General features: G+C 43.0%; 1 protein-coding gene across 7 annotated transcripts in view; it reads left to right on the forward strand.

The window, feature by feature from the left end:
* The window catches only part of AGBL2 (AGBL carboxypeptidase 2), a 35,348-nt gene extending 10,526 nt beyond the window's left edge, over window positions 1-24,822 (forward strand). For 5 of the 7 annotated variants that reach the window (XM_087422939.1, XM_087422938.1, XM_087422941.1 and 2 more), the window contains 11 exons: window positions 4,694-4,844; window positions 6,091-6,873; window positions 8,879-9,035; window positions 11,526-11,652; window positions 12,250-12,350; window positions 13,678-13,808; window positions 17,446-17,512; window positions 18,474-18,596; window positions 19,090-19,197; window positions 22,377-22,466; window positions 24,109-24,822. In XM_087422939.1, coding sequence (XP_087279065.1) covers window positions 4,694-4,844; window positions 6,091-6,873; window positions 8,879-9,035; window positions 11,526-11,652; window positions 12,250-12,350; window positions 13,678-13,808; window positions 17,446-17,512; window positions 18,474-18,596; window positions 19,090-19,197; window positions 22,377-22,466; window positions 24,109-24,282 — 2,012 coding nt within the window. In that variant the 3' untranslated portion in view covers window positions 24,283-24,822. Of the gene's footprint in view, window positions 1-4,693; window positions 4,845-6,090; window positions 6,874-8,878; window positions 9,036-11,525; window positions 11,653-12,249; window positions 12,351-13,677; window positions 13,809-17,445; window positions 17,513-18,473; window positions 18,597-19,089; window positions 19,198-22,376; window positions 22,467-24,108 lie in introns of those variants that run through there. The other 2 variants (XM_087422943.1, XM_087422944.1) reach the window with 2 other exon arrangements.
* The last annotated feature ends 378 nt before the right edge of the window (window positions 24,823-25,200 follow it).

The raw sequence follows: 25,200 nt of genomic DNA on the forward strand, positions 1-25,200 counted from the left end.
GCGCGCGCACTTAACGGCTAAGCCACGGGGCCGGCCCCTGAATAACACATTTCTAAGTAACCCTGAGTTAAAGAAATCGTGAGGAGAGTTCAAAAATATCTTGAACTTAGTGAAAATAAAACAACATGTCAAAATTTATGGAATGCAGCTAAAGCACGGCAAGGTAAATTTGTGGTGTTAAAGGCCTATATTTGAAAGCAAGAAAGATCTCAAATCAGTTACCTAAGTTTCTACCTTAATAAATTAGAAAAGTAAGAGCAAACTAAATCCAGTGGAAGCAGAAGTAAGGAAATAACAAAGAATAGAAATCAGAAAAATAATAGAGAAAATCAAACTAAAAGTTGGTTCTTTGGAAACATCAACATAGTTGACAAAACTTTAGCTAGACCAACCAAGAAAAGAGGAGAGGAGACACAAATTAGCAAAATCAGGAATGAAAGGAGACATCAACATCAACTCTATGGAAATCAAAAGAATTATAAGGTAGTGCTATTAGCAACTTTATGCCAACAAATTAGACAACATAGATGAACAGGTAGAAAGACACAAATTACCAAAACTGACTCAGGAAGAAATAAAAAGTCTGAATAGATTATAATAAAGAAATTGAATTAGTAATTTAAAATCTTCCTGCAAAGAAATCCCTGGCCCCGATAGCTTGACAGGGTTTTTTTTGAATGATATCAAACATTTAAACATGAAATAGTACTAATTCTTCATAAACTCCAAAAACAGAGGAGGAGGAAACCTTTCCCAACTCTTTTTATGAAGCCAGTGTTGCCCTGATACCAAAGCCAGACAAAGACCCCCAAAAAAGTATAGATCAATATTCCTTATGAATATAAATGCAAAAATCCTCAACAAAATACCAGCAAACCATATCCAACAGCATAGTGAAAGGATTATACACCCTGACCAAGAGGGATTTGTCCCAGGGGTGCAAGGGTGGTTCAACATAGGAAAACCAATGCAACACCCCATGTTAATGGAAGAAAGGGGCAAAAACATACAATCATCCAATCACCTCAATGCACAAAAAGCATTTGACAAAATCCAGCGTTTCATAAGAACATTCCGAAAACTAGCAATAGAAGAGAATTTCCTTAGCTTGATAAAGGGTATTTATGGAAAAGATGGATCAACTTTACATCCACTAAAATAGCTATAATAAAAATACAGACAATAACAAGTGCTGGGGAGCATGTGGAGCAGGTGGTAATACTAACATTTAAGATAGAAAGGAAAGGTAACGTTAAAGAGCAATGAGCCAAGAAATGTAATATGAACCTTCCCAAGGAAAGGGAAGTAAATTTTGAGTTAATAAAGGAGAGACATGGGGAGGTAGAGAAGCTGCCAACAAGGGCATCCTTTATCATCACCAAAAATCATCTGATGCTCATTGCACACACAGGTACCAGAGCTAATCAGAACTTTTTAAAAAGAGTTCTCTAGGGGCCAGCCCCATGGCTTAGCTGTTAAGTGCGTGAGCTCCGCTACTGGCGGCCCGGGTTTGGATCCTGGGGGTGCACCGACGCACCACTTCTCCGGCCATGCTGAGGCCGCGTCCCACATACAGCGACTAGAGGGATGTGCAACTATGACATACAACTATCTACTGGGCCTTTGGGGAAAAAAAAAGGAGGATTGGCAATAGATGTTAGCTCAGAGCCGGTCTTCCTCAGCAAAAAGAGGAGGATTAGCATGGATGTTAGCTCAGGGCTGATCGTCCTCACAAAAAAGAAAAACAAAAAAAGAGTTCTCTGCAGTTGGGAAATGCTGTATTCAAGAAATAGAGAGCAAGAAAAATATTCTCATAGTTTGAAAATCAATCACTGCTAGATAGTAATTATCAGAAAGGAAATCTATTTTATTGGAGGAGGGATATGTACCAAGTTTAGTTAGTAAAAATAGAATGTGTTGAGTCAGTGAAATCAAGGGAAGTTTTTGGAGAAACAGCTGGAATCGGAGGGATGGACTGCAGTGTGTTTAAATTCCTACAACTAGAAGAATAAAATGAGCCAGTTTTACCAGAGGGCCCAGCTGAGATGTTATTGCACCTGCTCTACTCCCAGTTGCCTTGATTATGAGCTCTCCTCATGTTAATAATATTATGGTGGAAAAAGCTATATGCAGTGAAGTAAATAAAGTGAAGCAACTCACAATCTACCTACTTCCACCTTATGGGATGTCTGAGGAGTTTGGGAGACATTCAAGTATGAGATCATAAGTGGGTAAATGGGTTATGAATAATAGGGAATGTACTGCTCCTACAACCTCAAGAAATTCTTGGGATTATAAACCTGTTTTACCTCTTACCTACTTGGCCGTACTCATTTTCTTTTTTTTTTTGTGAGGGAGATCAGCCCTGAGCTAACATCCGTGCTAATCCTCCTCTTTTTGCTGAGGAAGACCAGCTCTGAGCTAACACCTATTGCCAATCCTCCTTTTTTTTTCCCCCCAAGGCCCCAGTAGATAGTTGTGTGCCATAGTTGCACATCCTTCTAGTTGCTGTATGTGGGACGCGGCCTCAGCATGGCCGGAGAAGCGGTGCATCGGTGCGCGCCCGGGATCCGAACCTGGGCTGCCAGTAGCGGAGCGCGCGCACTTAACTGCTAAACCATGGGGCAGGCCCTGTAGTCATTTTCAATAAACCACATGACCATGAATCCACGTTGCTTCATCTGTTCTATTCAGAGATGTTTCTGCATAGAAGGAAACCCTGGGGCTGAGAGCCCAGTCTCCTTGGCAGCTTTTGTGATTGTCGTAATTGTCCTGTCAACACACAGTTGTGGCAGCTGCCCTGATCTTCTTGTCATTTGGGTACATCAAGGAGAATTGAGCCCACCCTATTGGAGGGATGACGACACAGAAATCTGAGAAGATGGGACTCCAGAGAGAATTTGGGAGTTTGTCAGTTTAGGGGCCCCAGAGCAAATACATGCTATGAGAAGATTGGGGAAAAAGGAAAGAGGTTTTATTTTTTGAGAAATATAACTGTGGGCTGTGAACTGGATTGTCTTTAATGTTACCTGAGAGACTCAAACTATGCAGTTCCTATACATCTGGCTGCTGGTCTGTGCTTTGATTGCGGGTCCATGAAGAGATTGAACCACTCGGGGCCCCAGCTCTTAATTGAATTACGTGTACTCTTGGGGCTGCTTCTGCTCCTTCCTCCTCTGTGCTTGTTTTCTTCTTTCACTCACCTCTGCATGCATGCTTTCTCCTTTGCTCTCATTTATTATCCAAATGTTTATTATCTAAGTCTCCACAGTTCCACAAGGTTGTGTATAGAAGCAAAAGTCATCGTAATATGAATACGTTTACTTATGAACTGACTACTTTTGTAATCAGGCCCTGCAGAAACATTACTGTGTGTTTATTAAATTTTTTTCCCCCCAAAGCCCCAGTAGATAGTTGTACGTCATAGTTGCACATCCTTCTAATTGCTGTATGTGGGACGCAGCCTCAGCATGGCCGGAGAAGCCGTGCATCGGTGCGTGCCCGGGATCCGAACCCGGACCGCCAGTAGCGGAGTGCACGCACTTAACCACTAAGCCACGGGGCCGGCCCTTACTGTCTGTTTAATGCTAGCATCTATCCTGTCCCAGGGTCAGCATCTTTGTTGATATCAGTCACTTGCTGATTGATGGATATTGTTAACATCTGACAATATAATGCAAATAAAGTAAAACTTAATTGCAAAGTGAAATGATGATCCTTACAAGAGATGCAGGATTTTATGAAGTTGACGAATGTTAAAGAATCGCTTGAATCACTTGCAAAGCCACTGACAAATGAAAATCTAGAAATTTTTTATCAGTTAACATTAAAGAGAAAATCAACAAAAGATGACAAAATAGATTCTTCTGGACATAATGATAAGAATTTTGTGGTACAAAGAGAAGTCCTTGGGAAAACTATGAAGCCCTAAAATTGTTTTGCAAAAGTAACTGCAAAAATCAGCGATGTCATATGGCCCTCTCACTGCATTTGTCTGAAAAATTGCAGCCACACCAAAACAAAATCAACAATTGATTTTTTATTACTCCAAGGATTAGAAAGAGATTGTGATTATAATCTAAATTTTGTTAAATAAGATAAAATAATTTTCATAATTTTTTGTTTTAGCTTCATTTTAAAGATAAAATTTCAATCATAACCTTTTCTTTTCACTAATGACTATGATATTTTGATTCCCCTCTTAGGCAGATTCACCCATGCCAATTCTTCTCAAACTTCTATTTTTGTTATATTTAAATCTAGAAGGATATAACAAAAAATGATATGGAGTTTATTTTCTCTTTTTTGTTTTCCCCTTTATCTTTTTCAAATTAATAAATAGGTGCTATTTGCATTTTTTTAGTAGAATAAAAGTGCAAATGTTTTCAGATCCTCTGTTTAGGATATCATTTTTTGCCAACATCCTTTAAATTAGGGTTTTAGTGGGTACAAGCAGTATTTCAGATGCCAAGGGTAGCTATGCAGCAAAAGGAGGTGCTCCAAACCACTTAAAGGTCTTCAAAGAAGTACATTGTTTAAAATTAAAATTCTCAAGGACAATTGCAAATTTGAATATTCATTGTTGTTAACCTAGAATAGTGCTGAACCCATAAAGGGGCTCAATAATAATAATATTTGGTGGTGGATAGATTCTGAGTGGAACCTGACCTAAATGTGTCTGTCTCATCTGCAGTGCCCGCTGAAGGCTCCTACTTCACCAGTTCCAGAGTGGGAGGCAAACGAATTATCAAGGAACTCGCCGTCATGTTGCAAGGACCAGAAGATAATACTCTACTGTTTGAATCAAGGTTTGAGAGTGGCAATCTGCAAAAAGCTGTCAGAGTGTGAGTAACAGAGGAATTTCTCAGAGGGAAGGTGATTGAAGTGACTGAGAAGTGTCTTCAGGCATCAGGAGTTTTCGAAAAAGAGAGAGGTGATGGGAAATGGTTATGAGGATGATAAAGAATGGAACATTTATGACTCATATTTTTCCCCAGAATGAAAATTTATCTAAATTGTTTTTTCTGCTTATAAAAGAAATTAGTGCTCATTTAAAATTTGTCTTAATAAAAATACATAACGTAAAAAGTTGTCCTGTAATCATACCTCCCAGATGCAGCACCTGTTAAGAGTTTAGTGTATATGCATTAATTTTTTTCTCCCTATCTCTGTGTATGTGTAATATACACAAATTATATCTTTTTGAAAATAGGATAATGGTATACATACTGTTTTGCAAATTGCTATTTTCCACTTAATACATTTTAGCTGTTTTTCTATGGCAGTATCACACATGTGTCTCCTTATTTTTAATATTCATGTTATTCTATTGTATGAATATTACATACTTTATTTATCCCGTCCTCAACTGATGGGAAATTAAGATGTTTATCATTTTTTGTTTAACAAGTTAACAGAATTAACTATGCGTTTATATTTTTAACTGTTTGTGTTTTATGGGATAAATTCTAGAAATAAGATTGTTGGGTCAAAAGATTTGAATAAAGTACTGCTAGTTTTTGCCAAATTGCCCTCCAGCGTGATTTCAGTTCCCGTCAACAGCGTGTGAGAGTAACTGTTTCCCAACATTAGAATGTTGATGAGATGGAGGGAAAAATCACATCCTATTATAATTTATATTTCTTTAATTATGTATGTAGGTGAATATCTTTTCATGTTTCCGCATTTGTAGTTCCTCTTCTGCAAGTTAGTTCTGCTTCTGTTCTACAAGGTGGATGCATTCCAGAGATGCCCCTTCGTCTTCGAATAATTGATGATCAGAGATAAAATAGCACAGGAGGCTTAAGGGTCTCCTCCCACTGGTGATGTCCAGATGTAGCGAGCTGCCAACAGAGGGCTCTGGCTTCACTACTGTTCAGTGTGTTTCAGAGAAATGTATTTCCCCAAGTTCCTGTTAGCCGAATATGTGAGTTGGAGAACTAGGTAGATTAGGAAATACATGTTTGATGTATCAGGCTTCTCTGTTGTAATAAGATCTGTTTTTACCAGGGAAAAACAATATTTTCCCAGATTTGTTTTTTGAGGGGGGTGAGGGGTTACAGAGATATTCTTCTGTTTTCTCCGATACAGAGACACCTATGAGTATGAACTCACCTTGCGAACTGACCTCTACACGACCAAACACACTCAGTGGTTTTATTTTCGAGTTCAGAACACCAGAAAAGATGCCACCTATCGCTTCACCATCGTCAACTTGCTAAAACCCAAGAGCCTTTATACTCTAGGGATGAAGCCCCTCATGTACTCCCAACTGGATGCCAACACCCGCAACGTTGGCTGGAGGAGAGAAGGAAATGAAATCAAGTACTACAGGAACAACACGGATGATGGGCAGCAGGCCTTTTACTGTCTCACGTGGACCACTCGGTTTCCGTACGACCAGGACACCTGTTTCTTTGCACACTTCTACCCATACACGTACACGGATTTGCAGTGCTACCTCCTGTCCGTGGCAAACAACCCTGTCCAGTCTCAGTTCTGCAAGCTCCGAACTTTATGCAGGAGCCTGGCAGGAAACACCGTCTACCTGCTCACCATCACCAACCCATCCCGGACCCCCCAAGAGGCAGCTGCAAAGAAAGCCGTGGTCTTGAGCGCCCGAGTCCACCCCGGGGAAAGTAACGGCTCCTGGATCATGAAAGGCTTCTTGGACTTCATCCTTAGCGACTCCCCAGATGCCCAGCTCCTCAGAGATATCTTTGTCTTCAAAGTGGTTCCCATGTTAAATCCAGACGGAGTAATTGTGGGGAATTATCGGTGTTCGTTGGCTGGAAGGGACTTGAACAGGCATTATAAAACCATTCTTAAGGAGTCTTTCCCTTGCATCTGGTACACCAGAAACATGATCAAGAGGTGAGACCCTTTATCTGTTGGTCTTTCTCTGAATGCTGTGAGCACTATCTGATGGGGTGTGAGGACTCTTCTGATGTTGTAGGAATTGGGTATAGCTTTGGAGACAGTCTTTACCATTCTCTTTGCAGTCACATGGGTTTGTTCATTTTCAAACTTTTTTTTTTTTTTTTTGGTGAGGAAGATTGGCCCTAAGCTAACACTTGTCACCAATCTTCCTCTTTTTGCTTGAGGAATATTGGCCCTGAGCTAACATCTATGCCAGTCTTCCTCTATTTTGTATGTAGGACACTGCCACAGCATGGCTTGATGAGCAATCTGTAGGTCCATGCCTGGGATCCAAACCCACGAACCCTGGGTCGCCAAAGTGGAGCATGTGAACTTAACCACTACGCCACTGGGCCAGCCCCCATTTTCAAACTTTTAAATCATGACTTATCTTTGGGTTGAAACTGAACATGCAACATTTCAGCTAGAGGCATGTCACTTATAAGTGAAATGATTGAATGGAAAAGGTCGGAAGTCAGAGGAGATCATAGGTCTTCCTGATCAGACTTGTGTAATAATAATAATAATAGCATCTAACAATTAGTCAGTGCTTATATATGAGGTGACAGCCAGTATTCTCAGTGTTTTACACCTAGGACCCATTTAATCTTCACATTAACCCTTCAGTAATCAATCAGTGTCCCCATTTTGTAGATGATGAGGAAATTAAGGCCCAGAAAGGTTAAGTAACTTGCCCAAGGTCATACAGCCTAGAAGGTGACAGAGTAGATATTTGAACACAGGCCCTCTGGTTCCGGAGTCTGAGTTCCTAATTACTGTCATACATTGCCTCTCGTGAAAAAGGAGTAATAAATCAGTTAGCATTTTCCAAGCCTGTGTAAAAGCAGTTGAAGGCTCTGATGTAACAGCATCCACCTTAAAGGAGCTTCCATTTCATTGGAAATGAAACTACCGCATGTAAGAAGATGTGAATGCACACTTTCTAACGTATCTGTGTAAAAGGGTGGGGGTAGTGTTGGGCTGGTAGGCAAAGTGGCTAAGAGCATATGTTAGGGAGTCAGACCGGCCTGGGTTTGAGACCTGCTTTGACTACTGGCTGGTTCTGTGACCTTGGAAGTGATTCGACCTCTCTGCACTTCAGCCTTCTCATCTGCAGAACGGGGATAATAATATCTGCCTTGAGTGGTTACTGTGAGGGTTAAATGAGATAATCCATGTAATCTATTTAGCATAGTACCCAGCACGTTGTAAATGTGTGCGTTATCGTTATTATCCTCGTCATCCTATCCTCATCACCATGGAGAAGGTGAGCGTGTTTGGAAGGTTGAATAGGTGCCCTGGGTGATCAGGAGACAAAGAAGAGCTGAGCCATACAGGAGCTAGCCTTTCTTTGGTTCTGTCTTTTTCATCCCTGCAATTACAGCCTCTCTGCCTCTCCCCCTCTTTCCACAGGTCTGCATCAGGGTTGGCTTTCTTTCCATAGATTTTCTCCACTTCCTTGTCAACTTTCTCAAGGCCTACCCACCACCCCTTTCCACATCAGGACTTTTCCATTTCAAGTCCCTCTGACTGGCAGGGGCAAGGAGTGTCACATGTTTACAGCAGTGGCTGAGGATGGGGATAGAGTCCTTTGAATGCCGTTAGAGGTTAAATTTTTCTTTTTTTTTTTTTTTTTAAATTTTATTTATTTATTTCCCTCCAAAGCCCCTGTAGATAGTTGTGTGTCATAGCTGCACATCCTTCTAGTTGCTGTATGTGGGACGTGGCCTCAGCATGGCCGGAGAAGCGGTGCGTCGGTGCACGCCCGGGATGCGAACCCGGGCCGCCAGCAGCTGAGCGCGCGCACTTAACCGCTAAGCCACGGGCCGGCCCTGAGGTTAAATTTTTCTTAGGAGAGAAAGTATCAATGGATATGCGTAAGGAAGGGACTCCAAAAGATCCTTGATTATTGGCATGCATTTGGATGTACACTGAGCCCTTTGTTTGCCCTCCTCACTAGACTTCTTGAAGAAAGGGAGGTTCTCTTGTATTGTGATTTCCATGGCCACAGCCGGAAGAATAACATCTTCCTGTATGGCTGTAATAACAACAATCGCAAGTACTGGCTTCATGAGCGAGTCTTTCCTTTAATGTTAAGCAAAAATGCACCAGATAAGGTAAGCACGCAAGGTAATTCTCTGTCCATTGACTAAGGGAGGAGGGAATTCACTGCTTCCTGTATGTAGTGTTTGATTTGCCACTTTGTAGCTCTTTTCATTGTCTTGGGTAAATCCCAGCAACCTGGACTTCAAGAATTTAGAAAGATGTGATTAAGAATTACTCTGTGTTCATTGACTGATGAAAGCAAATAAAATGTGGTATATCCACACAATGGAATGTTATTCGGCAATAAAAAGAATTAACTACTGAAACACTATGACATGGATGAACTATGAAAATATTGTGCTAGCGGCCGGCCCAGTGGCGCAAGTGGTTAAGTGCCTGCGCTCCGCTTCAGTGGCCCGGGGTTCGCGGGTTCAGATCCCGGGCGCACACTGACGCACTGCTTGTCAAGCCGTGCTGTGGCGGCGTGCCATATAAAGTAGAGGAAGATGGGCACCAATGTTAGCTCGGGGCCAGTCTTCCTCAGCAAAAAAGGAGGAGGATTGGCATTGGATGTTAGCTCAGGGCGGATCTTCCTCACAAAAAAAAAAATAAAGAAAATATTATGCTGAGTGAAAGAAGCCAGACACAAAAGGCCACATATTGTAGGATTCCATTATGTGAAATGTTCAGAAGCAGCAAATGTATAGAGACGGAAAGTAGTTTCTTCATTGCCTAGGGCTGGTAGGGGGGAGGGTAGAGTGGGGAGTGACCACTAATGGATACTGGGTTTCTTTTTGGGGTGATGAAAGTGTTCTAAACTTAGGTGGTAGTGATGCTTGCACAATTCTGTGAATATAAAACCAGTGAATTGTGTACTTGAAATGGATGAATTTTATGGTATATGAATTATATCTCAATAAAGATGATTTTTAAAAATTGCTCTGGCTGCTTGGCCTAGGCACAAGTTCAGACTCTTGGTAGGTAGAGTTTTCTATCATCTTTAAATCTTGTGGTTGGCAGTGGAAGAAGGGATTAAAGGACAAACAAAATGCTAATGTTATATGAGCTTCCCAGAAAGCTTTGTGTCATACAAGGTCAGTGATAACCGTGAGATATTAAAGGGCTAATGAAAACCACCGAGAAGTCTTGAATAGTTGAATAACAGGTCTGTGACAGTCTGGCATATACAGAGTGTCTACGTTGGATTAGAAGCTGGTTTTCGTCATCGTAAATAGATCCACAAAATGTAACTGTCCTTAGATAGAAGAAATGAGGTTGGATTAGAGAAGTATTTAAATGATAGTGCAGGAAAAGCGGGAGGGATCTCTTTCTTCAAATGGGATCCCATCTAGAACCCAGTATCTGAATGAATTAAAAGCAGAGCTACCCTGGGGCCAGCCCTGTGGCTTAGCGGTTAAGTGCTGGCGCTCCGCTACTGGCGGCCCGGGTTCGGATCCCAGGTGTGCACCGACGCACGGCTTGTCCGGCCACGCTGAGGCCGCGTCCCACATACAGCAACTAGAAGGATGTGCAACTATGACAGACAACTATCTACTGGGGCTTTGGGGGAAAAAAAAAAGGAGGAGGATTGGCAATAGATGTTAGCTCAGAGCCGGTCTTCCTCAGCAAAAAGAGGAGGATTAGCATGGATGTTAGCTCAGGGCTGATCTTCCTCACAAAAGAAAAAAAAAAAAAAGCAGAGCTACCCTGATTGAAGAGGGGTGGAGGGCGTGGACCCCTGCCCGTTCTGCCTCCTCCTCTGGTTCTGGGCAGGAATGCCCTGAGGCTCCTCAGCAGAAGCCCTGGGTTCCGCAGAGCACAGTTTAGGAATCACTAGATAGTGAGATACCTTCCAGCTGTAAGACATTTCCATCAAGATGGGATAGTTGGGATAGGTGCCAAGTGTGTCACAAACTCCAAGTGAGGAAAGAGGGTTCAGGTGGTCCTGAAAGACAATGGAGGATATTGAACTCTAAGCAGCGAAGATTAGGGTACGGGAGCGAGAGAATTCTGGCGGAGATTATAGGGGTGAGGCACACAAATCATATATAGAGGATAAACCCCGCTAGATCCAAGGGTTCACGTTCAGGAGAGGTAGAAAACGAGTCTTAGAAAGGTTGGCTAATGCCTTGAATGCCAAAGTTAAGCCAGCATTCCTAAACAAGTGTTCTGGGAACACTAGACCTGCAAAATGTCCCTCGGGGAACGAGGTGGGGGGTGGTGGGAGTGCGGGAAGGAAGGGTTCGTGGGCAAATAGGTTTGAAAAACAGAATATGCTCCCTCACCTTTGGAAGATCACTGTCTACAGTAGCATATTAAATGCTCTGAGAAGTCCTGCAGAGGAAGCTTGTTTAGTTTTGTTAACCTTTCATCTCCCTGACTAACACGCCCACATAACTCCTTTTTTCCTCTTTACATCCCTCAGAATTAGTATGTTATGGAACATACTTTAGGAAATGATATATAGACCCCAAAGGGACCATTCTTGCATCACATTAATGAATCTCAGACATCTGACACTTGCCACTTTACGATTAACAGAGGATTTGGATTTCCTTTAGTTCTCTTTCCATAGTTGTAATTTTAAGGTCCAAAAGTGCAAAGAAGGAACAGGACGAGTGGTGATGTGGCGGATGGGAATCCTCAACAGCTACACCATGGAGTCGACCTTTGGCGGCTCCACCCTGGGTAAGCGCTCTTTCATATATTGTAGGCAACATGGCAGGGGAAGCCAAGCAAAGCATTGGGGAGATGAAATCCCTTTGAATGTTGGGGAGGTAATTGACCTAGAGGGTTTTCTTGTCTGTGCCTCATGCTGAAATTGAGTACCCAAAATAGGAGTGTGAAGTGTAGTGCTTGATGGGGCAGCGTAGCCTGGTGGTAGCTCAGGATCCGGAACCAGGCAGATCTGGGTTTGAATTTCAACTCCATTTAAAAGTTGTATGATCCTGGGCAGGTTTCTTAACCTCTTTGAACCTCATTTTCCTTTAGCTGGCAGTAATAATAGTACCTGCTTGATAGGTACTACTTAATGAGATAATGCATGTAAATCACTTGGCAAGTGCCTACCACAAAGAAGACCTCAGTAATTATAGCCATCGTGACTGTCAGCTTGTTCCTTGTCAAGGATTCTTCTGAACCAAACTAGCACTAGAAGGAGAGAAACCCTGTCCAGGGGCATGGTATTCTAGAGTCAGAGGTAGTGTTTTTAATGAGATAGTCATAAGTTATATTTGCATTTGCTCATTAAGATTTAATAAGAAATGTTTATGGATTTTTTTCCAGGCACTAAAAGAGACACTCACTTTACCACTGAGGACCTGAAGTCTCTAGGTTATCATGTCTGTGACACCCTTCTGGACTTCTGTGATCCTGACCGAGCCAAGGTAAAAACGGGGTCTCAAGAAATGTGGTCATGGGGGCCAGCCCGCTGGCGTAGCAGTTAAGTTCGCATGCTCTGCTTCAGCAGCATGGGGTTTGAGGTTTAGATCCTGGGCGCGGACCTATGCGCCACTCATCAAGCCATGCTGAGGCGGCGTCCCACATAGAGCAACTAGAAGGATGTACAGCTATAACATACAACTATCTACTGGGGTTTTGGGGAGGAAAAAGGAAAAAAGGAGGAAGATTGGCAATAGATGTTAGCTCAGGGCCAGTCTTCCTCAAAAAAATGAAATACAAAATAAACAAAAAAGAAATGTGGTCATGCCACTGTGATCAGTTTCACATGGGTCCGAAGTCAGCCCAGTGGTATTATGCATAATCTTTATTCTCCTTTTAATATTTTTCTGAAGTTTTTATAATCAAAGAAAATCCCCAGCCTGCACACTCCCAGCAAATAGGAAGACCTTGTAATTCACCAAGAAGATGGAGGCCATCATGCTGGCTTTCCTTCAGTGCTGCGCCTCCCTTCTAGGCTTACCCATGGCAGCACCAGTCCTTACCTTCCATTCTCCTATTTCAGAAAATCAGGTGTCCTTTCTCTTCTCCAAAACTGATCCTCCCTTCGTGCACTTGCCAGCTTCCCCACGGCCTCCCTGAAGTCTTGCCTCATTTATTACCTCCTCTCTTTTCTGTGGCCTCAGTTTTTCCCTCTTCTTACTTCTTCCCCTCAAGCGCAGATGTTCTCAAGTTGCCCCTGTGCTGAATCACAGACAGAGGTTTCCTTTGGTCTTGTTTCTCCAGCAGTTTATGTCTATTTCCTTTTATCACTCCATTTCTTAAAAAGGAGTCTGTGCTCATGGTCTCTAACACCTTTCTCATACCGCCTCGGAAATGTGGGCCCTGGGAACATGTGATACGCGCCACTCTAGATGCAACTGTTTAATAAAAAATATCTAAAGGAGAATTTGACCACAACACGGCCTCTTAAATCATACTTGCCATCGGCCAAAATCTGAGTAACCTCATTCTAACTTTTCCTTTCTTGATACTCAAAAAAATAAAATAAATCAGACCACTGCCTTGTTTAAGAAGTTTATTATTGGCTATAGCCAGGCAAAAGTGGCTAAACTAGTGTTCATTGACGTTCTGCCCTAAAAAACACTTCTGTCTGTTCCTAAAGCTCATGTAATTTATCTGTCAACATATCCTTATAGCAGAGGTTACAGCTTATGTCCCCAGCAATAAAATGCCTTTCAGCATATGCTTAGTAAATACTTGATGAATAAATAAATGAATTATCAAAAATAGTTGTTTTTTTCACTTCCGCAGTTCACACAGTGTCTGGCAGAGCTTAAAGAGCTCTTACAACAGGAAATCCATAAGAAATTCAATGAACTTGGACAAGATATGGATTTAGAAGGAAATTGGAGTGACATCTCCTTGTCTGACATTGAATCCAGGTAACAAACTTCATTTCAAAGAAAAATCAGAGAAGTTCTTTTTTTTTGTTATTTGTTATTTTGTTCACTCTGTTTTGATTTTGGCTTTGGTTTTGTTTGGTTGGTTTTGAACCTCAGGTGCAAACATTGAGTAAATCATGGCACACTTAAATACACTTCATTCCTTCAGCAACTGTGTACTGAGTGCCTGTTCCTTGACAGCCTCTTTTCCAGGCACTAGAGGGAGTTAGGGAGTTGGGCGGGCAGTTCGTGTAGGGCCTTTAGGCAATTGTAAAGCCTTTGTCTTGAACACGAAGGATGATGGAAAGCCTTTGGAAGCTTTTAAGTAGAGAAGTGTCATGATCTGACTTAGGTTTTAGTTTTAATAGGAACACTCTGGCTGCTATGTGGAAAATAGAAGGTAAAAGTTTAAGCAGGGAGACTCATTAAAAGGCTCTTACCATAATACAGGTGAAAGGTAATGGTGGCTTAGACCAGAGTAGTAGCAGTGGTTGGGGGTGTGTAAATCAGTTGGATTCTAGGTATATTTTGAAGTTACAAACATTAGCATTTGCTTATGGATTGGATACGGGGCATGAGAGAAAGAGAGAATGACTGCATAATTGGTTGGATGGAGTTGCCTTTAACTGAGATGGGGAAGATCAAGGGGGTGGAGAAGGTGGTAGGGTGAAGATCAGGACTCTAGGGTTGGGCGTATTCAGTTTGAGATGTCTGTTAGACAACTAAGTGGAGAGATTGGATAGGCAGTTGGATATCTGAGTCTGGAGTTCAGTGGAGAAGTCTCAGAGAGAGCCATCATTGGAGAGATGATATTTAAACCTTAAGACTGGATGAGATCCCAAGGGAGTTGGTGCAGATAGAGTAAAGAAGGCGTCCAAGTCTGAGCTGGGTGCTACAGCTTTAAGAGGTCAAAGAGATAAGGAGGAACCAGCAAATGAGACTAAGAAGGGACCAGCGAGGCCAAAAGAAAACCAGGAGAGTGATTCCTTTCAAAACGCGAATTAGATCGTGTCATTCCTCTGTTCAAAACACTTCAGTGGCACCCCCGCTTCACTCAGATATGGGGTCAAGGGCCCTACAATGACCTACAAAGCTAGAGGATCTAGCTGCCTGATGCCTCTGTGACCTCCACCCTCACCCTCTCATACACTGCTGCGGCTCCACTGGCCTCCTCACTCTGCCTCAGATTTGCCAGGCCCTCTCCTGCCTCAGGGCCTTTCGCTAGCAATTCCAGCTCCCTGAAATGCTCTCCCCCCAGACGTTCACAGGGCTAATTCCTTCACCTCCTTCAAGTCTGTGCTGAAATGTCACCTTTTTCAATGTGGTCTACTCTCATTTCTCTAATTCTGCAGCTGGCTCCCCCGCCTTCCCCCTCCTGCCGTAACCTATCCCCCTTAGGCGCTCTACTTTTTTCTATACTATTTTATTACCTTCTATATCATTTACATCTTTATTGTGTCTGTTGTATATTGTCTGTCTCCCCCTGCTAGGATGTAGGTGCCACAAGGTCAGAGATCTTTATTTTGTTCACCTCTGTATCTCATGCGCCTGGAACAGTACCTGGCACATAGGGAGAGCTCAGTAAATATTTGTCGAATTAATTTAGCGTGTAGGATCTCAGTCCTACCCTCATAGTCTCCACAGCTGGGTGGGTATCGCAAGAGTGTGCGAAAACACCTACTCCAGCTTACTGGCCAAAGTGCCACAAGCCTGCCCCAGTTGCTCTCAGTTGGAAGGTTTCTGGGCTGGGTGTGGGTCTTCTGCCAGAGGCTGCACTGTGGGCTGTGCTGGACAGAGGGAAGGGGATGGCTCTCCTAAGCACTGTGTGGCACATTTGACACCTGGGCCCTAAAGAAGTTCTACTGGCTGAGTCTCCCAAATGATTCTTTGAGAACCTTAAACCAGACCTTCAGGCCAGGTAGGGTGCCCCCTTCACCATGTCGCCCTTTCCACTCTCCCAGAATCCTTTGCCTAATTCTCCAGGACCGCTGCACCAACCCCTCTCCTTTCAGCCTCAAAAACAAAATGCCCCCCACATATCAACTCATACATATAGAGCCAGGGAGAATCAACTCAGACTGCATTCTAGTTGGCTCAGCAGGGACACCTGGATACATGTAGTTAAGAATCACTGAGGGGCCAGCCCGGTGGCATAGCAGTTAAGTTTGCGCATTCCGCTTCAGTGGCCCGGGGTTCGCCGGTTCAGATCCTGGGCGCGGACCTACTCACCGCTCATCAAGCCATGTTGAGGTGGTGTCCCGCATAGAAGAGCTACACCTCTACAACTATGATACACAACTATGTACTGGAGCTTTGGGGAGAAAAAAAGAAAAAAGAGGAAGATTGGCAACAAATGTTAGCGCAGGGCCAATCTGCCTCAAAAATAAAAGAAAAAAAGAATTATTGAAACCAGTTTTCCAGCCTCTTCATCAGGAAGTGGCCATCACAGCCTCCGTGGGGCTCCACCTGTCTGTTTTCGCCATTACCCAGAAAAGCAGACTGTGAATGGGCAAGCCCAGTTCCAGTTTGCTCAGCCTGTGTGCACACGTGATTTTCGACATTTTCTGGGGCATGCTGCATCTAATGCTTTTATCTCATTTGTTAAAGATTTCTGTTATCTCCGAAAGGAGCTTCAGAGACTGTTATCAAGTGGCCTCAAAGGCTACTCCTCAGACAGGAAGAGCCTTGTGAGAACAGGGAGTTGGGAATTAGATGAGAGAAGAGAGGCCTTTCTTCCTGCTGTCTTGCTGTGGGACTCCTTGTTGTCACTGAGGGAGGGAGGGGGCATGAGCAGAATGGAAGGGCTGGGCAAAAGAATGCTTTGAAATGCTGTCTTTTCCCAGGAGGTTTGAGCTTTGTGCCTAAGACATTTTTATATATGGAGGCCTTGTCATAGAGCACGGCTCTCAGTTCTAGTCACTGAGAGCCCAGGAAAGGGGAGAATATAACGTGGCATTTCAGCAGAGGACATGATAAAGGAAGACGGGATTGATTATCTGAGTCTCGTTCATCCCAGCCCTTGAAGAAAGGGGAGGGGACGGTTTGTGGGGGGAGACTTCAGACCAGTCTAGATGGGCTTCCAGAACTTGTGCAGGGACAGCTGGGTGATAGGAGTCACGCTCCTGGTCTCTGACCTACAGCTTCTTCTTAAACTTATTTATTTATATATTTAACACCTTTTGTACAGAGTACCTGGTAGGATCCTGGCTCTCTGAACTGGTACTGGCCAAACAGCAATGAATGAGACAAAGCCCCTGCTCTCAAGCAGATCACAGTGCCCTGGTGTCCTCTAGGGCTGCACATTAAGAATCTGCAGCCTCTCACAGTCGCTGCCGAAGGCAGCTTTGCCCATCTGGCGAGTATTTCCTTTGCCACATGGATTGTGAACTCCTTGGGGCCGGAGCTCTGCCACAGTCATCTCTCTGTCTCCTGTGCCTGATGCACTGTCTGGCATGCAGTGGATGTTCAGAATGAATGAATGAATATGCCTGTCAGGAATTCTTAGTAACTGAAATATACACAATGGAGGCAAACAGTGGACTGGATATCCTGCTCCCGGGCGGCCGGTCTGGTAAATGTTATCCTTCCTAGAGGTTAACAGTAGGTCTTTCCCTTTCTTCTTTCCTTTTGGAAACAGCACCAGTGGTTCTGACAGCTCCTTCTCAGAGGGTCTCCCTGCTCACCTGCTGAACATAGCACATGAGGTGAGAATGTATGTAGACTCTTACCCAGGAAGTAGCAGCTTTGAAAGAAGCACTCCTGCATAATTTGGTGGAATTTTCCAACTGTCCTGTGATCTGCAGAAAATATAACAGTAGCATCCTAACTGGTTCCCCTGCCCTGGGGGACTTTCATTTTGTCCTTTATTACTTTTTAAAATCTAAGGGAAAAAATCTGAGGACTCCATATTTATTCCAAAGTTAACTAAAAGTGAAAAAAAAAGTTTAACCAAAAGTGAAAACTATGTTAAAAGAGAGAGGTTGTTAAAAATGACCCATGTATTAAGTAATTTTTTTACCTCATCTGTTCTCAGACTTTTTCTTGCATAGATGCTATAAGAGCTTTAGAAACAACAAAATATTTGTTGTGGTTCATTATGCACATGATTTCCTAGTTGCGTTAAGATATATCTCCATCAGAGGGCGAGATTAAGGCTGTGTTAGGCGGAGCCAGGCGGATCAGACTGGACCCTACAATTTCTTCAGCTGGATTTACAGCAACATCAGTATAAGTTTCACCACTTCATGGGTACCTGGAAAATTAGTCCTGAGCTTCACTCACTTAATTATTAAAGCCACCTTGTGGTAACAACCAAACTAAATCTTTTAACCACACATCTAATAATCAGCATTATCTGTACCTGACATTATTGCCATAGTAATCTGTTTCATATTGTAAATCATAGATATTTGGTAATTGGTATAAGCGCCCCTCTGGCTGTGTATCTGTGATAGTGGGATTTGGCGTGTTAAATGGGGAGCAGCCTCTGGTAAGGAGGTAACTGAACTGTTTGTTCCTTCTCTAAACCAACAACAATTCAACACCGTGAAGGGTGCATACTGGGCTAGCCATGGTGTCTTGAGTGTTGTGTGAAAAGAGTGCCACGTATGGGTGATGTAGCTCTGGAATCTTCAATGACCAGTTTCTCTGTACTTTCTGGAATAGTTGAATCAGAAGAAGATGCATAAGAAGAAAAAAAAGAAGCCACTTCAGACTAGGAAACAGCGAAATGAGCAGTATCAGAAAAATAATTTGATGCGGGAGTTGAAGTTAACAGAAGATGCTCCAGTAAGAAAACTCTGCTCCTACTTCTACTGTCTGGTTAGAGAGTGTTCCATGGAGGGCGCAGGACGGGGGTTAAGCTTTCCCCTAAACCAGAAAGGGAGCGGGGAATGGGACGGGGGAAGCTCTCTGTTTTGAATTCAGAGCCTTCCATGGGTCCTCTGGACATCTCAGCAGATTTCAGCGTTGGCCCACAATCCTGTGCTATGGTCTGGCCCAGCAGTCTGGGTCTTGACCGAGTCTGGATTTCCAGGGGAAAGAAGTGGTTCTGGAAAAGTGGTGGCTGAGGAATCAGGTGTGGTCTGGGCTAGGGGCACCTGGATAGTGCCTTCCCCTTCTTTCTCCTGGCTGCCACACCCACAGTACAGCCCCTGCTTTCTAAAAATGAAAATGCTTTCCAAGATGGGAGTTTTACTGCTGGGCAAATTGGGTCAATTATGGGTGGATCAGTTGCAATGGAGCAATTGAAAAATATTCTCTTTGCATTAAATCCTTTTAGGAAAGGGCAGGGTTTGCTTCTACTCTGCCAAAACAGCCTACCTTTTTCAAAAATTCAGAAAATACCAGTTCTTCAACAATGAAAAATGAAAAACCAAGGTTGAATGAGGTAGTTATTTTGCTTGACTTTTTTTTTTTTTTAACTCATGGAAAATTGATTAAAACTGTTTTTTGTAATATATGTAAAGTGTACAATGTGATGATTTGATGTATATATTTTTGTATATATATATAGTGAAAGGATTCCCACCATTGAGTTAATTAACACATCCATCACTTCACATATTTACTTTTTTTTTTGGTGAGAACATTCAAGTTCTACTATCTTGGCAAATTTCAATTATACAGCATGGTTCAACTATAGTCATCATGTTTTACATTAGATCCTCAGACCTTATTCATCTTATAGCTGAAAGTTTGTACCCTTTACCATCCTTTACCTGGGTCCCCCACCCTCCAGGCCCTGACAGCCACTTTTCTACTCTGTTGCTTTTTTTTTTTTTTTTGTGAGGAAGATCAGCCCTGAGCTAACATCCGTGCTAATCCTCCTCTTTTTGCTGAGGAAGACTGGCTCTAAGCTAACATCTATTGCTAATCCTTCTCCTTTTTTTTTCCCCCCCAAAGCCCCAGTAGATAGTTGTATGTCATAGTTGCACATCCTTCTAGTTGCTGTATGTGGGACGTGGCCTCAGTCTTTAGCAGAAGTGGTGCGTCGGTGCGCGCCCGGGATCCGAACCTGAGCCTCCAGTAGCGGAGCGCGCGCACTTAACCGCTAAGCCACGGGGCTGGCCCCTCGACTCTCTGTTTTTATGAGTTTGACCTTTTTTTTTCCCCTAGATTCCACATGTAGGTGATAGCATGCAGTGTTTGTCTTTCTCTGTCTGGCTTATTTCACTTAGCATGATGCCCTCCGGCTTCATCCATGTTGTCACAAGTGGCAGGATTTCCTTATATTTTAAGGCTGAATGATATTCCATTGTATATACATTACATCTTCTTTATCCATTCATCCATCGACAGACACTTAGGATATCGTGTGTCCATACCTTGGCTATTGTGAGTAAGGCTGCAGTGAACATATTACAGGTAGCTCTTCAAGATAGTGATTTTGTTTCCTTTGGATATGTACCCAGAAGTGGGATTGCTGGATCACATGGTAGTTCTATTTTGTATTTTTTGAGGATTCTCCATACAGTTTCCCATAGTGGCTGTACCAGTTTACATTCCTACCAGCAGTGCACAAGGGTTCCCTTTTCTCCACATCCTTGCCAGCATTTGTTACCTCTTGTCTTTTTAATAACAGACATCCTAACAGGCGTGAGGTGATATCTTATTGTGGTTTTGATTTGCATTTCCCTGATGATTAGTGACATTGAGCAGCTTTTCATGTACTTGTTGGCCATCTGTATGTTGTCTTTGGAAAAATGTCTATTCAGGTCCTCTGTCCATTTATTAGTTGGGTTATTTGGGGGTTTGTTGCTATTGAGTTGTCTGAGTTCCTTGTATAATCTGGATATTAACCCCTTATCAGATATGTGGTTTGCAAATATTTTCTCCCATTCCATAGGTTGCCTGTTCATTTTGTTGATGGTTTCTTTGCTGTACAGAAGCTTTTTACTTTGGTGTAGTCTCACTGGTTTATTTTTGCTTTTGTTGTCATTACTTTTGTTGTCAAATCCAAAAAATCATTGCCAAGACTGATGTCAGGTTGCTTACCCTCTGTGTTTTCTTCTAGGAATTTTATGGTTTCAGGTCTTACATTTAAGTCTTTAATCTATTTTGAGTTAATTTTTGTGAGTGGTGTAAGATAGGGATCCAGTTTCATTCTTTTGCATGTGGATATCCAGTTTTCCCAGCACCATTTATTTTTTTATTTTTTTATAATTTTATTTATTTATTTATTTTTCCCCCAAAGCCCCAGTAGATAGTTGCACATTCTTCTAGTTGCTGTATGTGGGACGCGGCCTCAGCATGGCCGGAGAAGCAGTGCGCCTGTGCGCGCCCGGGATCTGAACCCAGGCCGCCTGCATCGGAGCGCACGCACTTAACCGCTAAGCCACGGGGCCGGCCCCCAACAGCATTTATTGAAGAGACTGTCTTTTCCCCATTGTATATTTTTGGCTCCTTTGTTGAAAATTAATTGACCATATATACATGGGTTTATTTCTGGGCTCTGTATTCTGTTCCATGCTTCTCTCTTTATCACACGGATTCTCTGATTTTTCCAAACAGCACATCTCTCCCACAGGGTGATGAGAGCAGTAGTCATCTATGTCACCTTTACCTGTCAGTGCCAGTGGGAGCAGGGGAACGTTAAAATTGGTAGGGACGCTGACACTGCTTTGGATTAAACACCACTGAAGTCTGATGTCAAATATTGGTGATTTGTGGTTTTATATCCAGAATATAAGAACCAGCTGCTTTATCCATCTATCCATCCATCCATCCATCCATCCATCCATCCATCCATCCATCCATCCAACACAATGCGTTATGTATGTAACTACTACATGCCAGGCCCTCTGTTGGATGCTGGGGAGGCAGCATTGAACAAAACACTATCCCTGCCCAGGGACCTTAAAGTATGGTGGGGATTTTAACAAGTAAGGAGGAAATTACATCACAGAGTAGGATGCAGTGAGAACACAGAGGAGAGGCACCCAACCAACTTTTGGTGCTCTGGAATTTTGTGGCTGTAAAATCCTTGATTCTTTTATGTATAAAAATAGATTTTGGTACATTAGTAGCTGATTCTTAGTGGATAGGGTGCAAAATGGGCTCTCCTCGTGTAAAATGCTACCCTGTGGTGAACAGTGGTATGATGAGGCACCACTGCATTACACTGAGGAGCCCCCACAGAGCACAGCCAGCCCTGTTCGGCATCGAGGGCTGTTTGGTGTCTGGTGTAACAGTAACAAGGGCACAAGTTTTCAAGTCTGTCTTGAGTTCAGATTCCAGCGCCACTATGTAATGTCCCGTGAGTTACTTAACCACCCTGGGACTCAGTTTCTTCATCTGAAATGTGGGGTAATAAAATCTACATCATAAGGGTGTTGTGGGAATTAGATGAGAAACTGTGTAAAGTGCCCAGCGTATGGTAGGCACTCAGTAAATGTTAGTTTCCTTCTTTTCTTCGAATTCTTATTCATTTGTATCCTGCCTCTCCTTTCGTGTTAGAGTATCATAATGAATCAACATGCATGAATAAAATCACTCAAATAATGTGTATTCTATATAATCACACTTGACCAAGTGGAAATTTAGTGAGAATGTGTTCATTTATTTTAGTCACAGTTAAGTGGAAGAAACAAAGGCACCTCCCTGAACCCATCAAAAATGACTGCCTTGATTCTGACTACAAATAAAGAGAGAACACAGGTATTTCACCGACTTTGTACACATATGCCAGCAGTTAATTTTATATGATTTTCAAATGTGTTATGTGATCTGGAGGGGTGGCGATCCCCAGTCCCCAGTGTCACCTTCTCGGATTTGTTCTGCTCCAGTGAACATCTCGGGTAGTTTGCACCCTCAGGCTACAAGCCACCTGACCACGTGGGGCTCAGCCTGCCGGGTCCCACAGGACCTGAGGAAACCCACCCAGAGCCAGAAGCTTGCCATGGAGAGTTTAGTTTTATTTCAACCAACACTTGTTAGGCAGCTATTATTTTGTAGCTCTGTGGCACCATTTCAGGTAGGACAGTGACCGTGAATGATGTATCGAGTCTCCACCCCGGGGGATGTGAACAAACGGGGGTGCCGCCATCAGTCGTGGGGCGTGCTTCACATCCAGGCTCAATACCGAGCTCTGGGAATGATTTGCTTTTTTAAAAGAATAAGTTAGTATGCCTTCATATTTATCCCTGTAATAACATCTCTCTTGCTCATTTGCACTTGCATAATCTTTCCTGAGAGGGGGACAAAGAAGTGGAGAAATAGCTCGTAAGCTGTCATTTCAAAAGCCCTGGCTGTGTCTGTGAGAGTGTGCTGCTCATGTGTGTCCGGGTGGAACAAAGATTGAGAACCGCTGGGTTAATTTAGGTAGAGTGGAGAGTTCTCCCAAGCTGAAGCCCGTGCGTCTTCCTAAGTCTGCTTCTTGGGAATTCTCTGGTTGATGCTCACATTTATCCGTCAGTGGCTTAGGGAGAACCTAGTGTGTGCAGGCCCTTTGAGGACTGTCAGACATGGCCCGTCCTGTAAGGTGATGATCCTCGAGGAGGGGTGACAAGACACGTAGTCCAGCCGCCTTGGTGTAGCAGAAACAGAAGAGCGATGGAGAGAGGAGTGAAACAAGCCGGATCAAAAAGGACTCTGTCCTGACAGACTAAGTGGCCAGCTGTCCTCTTTCCTCCTTCAGCATTCATTGCAAGGCGGTGGGTGGCTAAAACCACATCCCACAGCTGAAGCAGGCTAGTTAGGCTGTAACATGTAACCAGGGAGTCAGGTAAACCCAGCACAGTGGGCGAATGCCATCCACACCTTTTCCTTTACTTAATTTTCTTAAAATTTCTGGTGTACTAGTTCTCCAACAGAGATGTAGGTATTTAATTTCCATGACATGTCAGATAAGTAGAGCTGAAAGACATAGGGCAGTCTCCCACCTTGATAGATGATGGTCTTCTCTTCCGTTGTGTAATGTTTCTAGACAGCTTGTAAAATGCAGTCCCTGAACTTCTCAGGGCGATTAAAATATTTCCCGTGGGTGGGCACAAGGGGTGAAGAGACGCATTTATGTGGTGACTGTCAAACCATAATGTACAACCAAAAGTTCACAATGTTATAAACTATTATGACATCAATAAAAAAAGAAAAAAAATTGCCCCTGGAACTTTCTTCAACTATCTGAGGGACCAGGGCTAATGCGTGTTTCACATCCGCCTCTAACAACGTCAGCTACTTCACGTCTGGCGGGAAACGCAACTACTTCTCATTAGCTCCTTGTAAAACCAGCCCCAACCCTAACTATAACTTGAGAAATTGCAGCGTAAAGTGATTCAGTTTTTCTGTCTTGTTTGCCCAGAGAGAGAAGCCCGGATTTACAGTATCGTGCTCTCCGAAGAGAAGCACAGACCCCAGCCAAGAGCCAGCTCTGGATATGAAGCCCACCTGGTCCAGGAACAGATATCCTGCTGCAAAGAGAGGCCGCGCCACCATGGCGGCATACCCGTCTTTGCACGTGTATACATACCCCTAAGGCGCATGGGCCGCGCCACACAGGCGCTTCCTGGTGTGTTTTGACATGTTTGTACCGAGGGGAGTTGTGTGATTGGGAACTGTGTTCCTTTGTGGTATACTCTGTTGTGTCCTGACACTGTGTGCTTACACCGTGTGCATGCCCTCTAGAGGCGTACCTCATGAATTCAATTATTTTTTCATAGAATAAAATTTTATTATGATGTAGAGAAAAACTTCATCAGAAATTGATGTGCTCGTGAAACTACAACACAGATATACCTCATTTTAACCAATAGATATTCTCTCTAAAATTATATGCAAATCAATTTTAAGAGATCAAACTCTGTTTTAAAACATTCTGGGAGTGTGCTCCGTTAAGAAAGTCTTGTGTCAAAGCTTTGTAGCGATGAGCGGTCAGTCAGACTGTGGTCTGTCAGGTTAGCTCAGAGTGTTCCCACATAGAGAAACAATTCATGTATTACCCGGCATTTGATGGGGCATATGTTCAACACAGTTATGTAAGGTTTTTAACCCATTGATTAAAATTTTTCCTCTCTAACCAGTTGTTTCCTCTGATTGGCTAACTGCATAATCTTATGTGAATACGTTTTGTTTTATATCCCTCACAAGCCCCAAGCATGATCTGCCAGCTACCGCCTGTCGTGTCGACATGCTAGAGTCGTGTTAAAGAAGGGTGACTCCAGTTCATGCCAGGCCTCCTGTTTTGACTTTACCCTCTTCTTGTCACACTGGGTTGAAAGTTTCCTAGTATGTTTTTATTATCACTTTTAAACTCTTTCAGCTACCACCACTACCTGGGTGTCTAGTGATGAGAACCACATGACAACACAAATTTTATTACAATCCCAGTGTCTGTGGTTTTTGTAATTAACAGACATTATTTTGAGAACAGTTTTAGATTTACAGAGCAATTGAG

This window comes from Ceratotherium simum, chromosome 34, assembly GCF_057802395.1.
Source record: "Ceratotherium simum simum isolate JZ-2026a chromosome 34, ASM5780239v1, whole genome shotgun sequence".
NCBI lineage: Eukaryota > Metazoa > Chordata > Mammalia > Perissodactyla > Rhinocerotidae > Ceratotherium > Ceratotherium simum.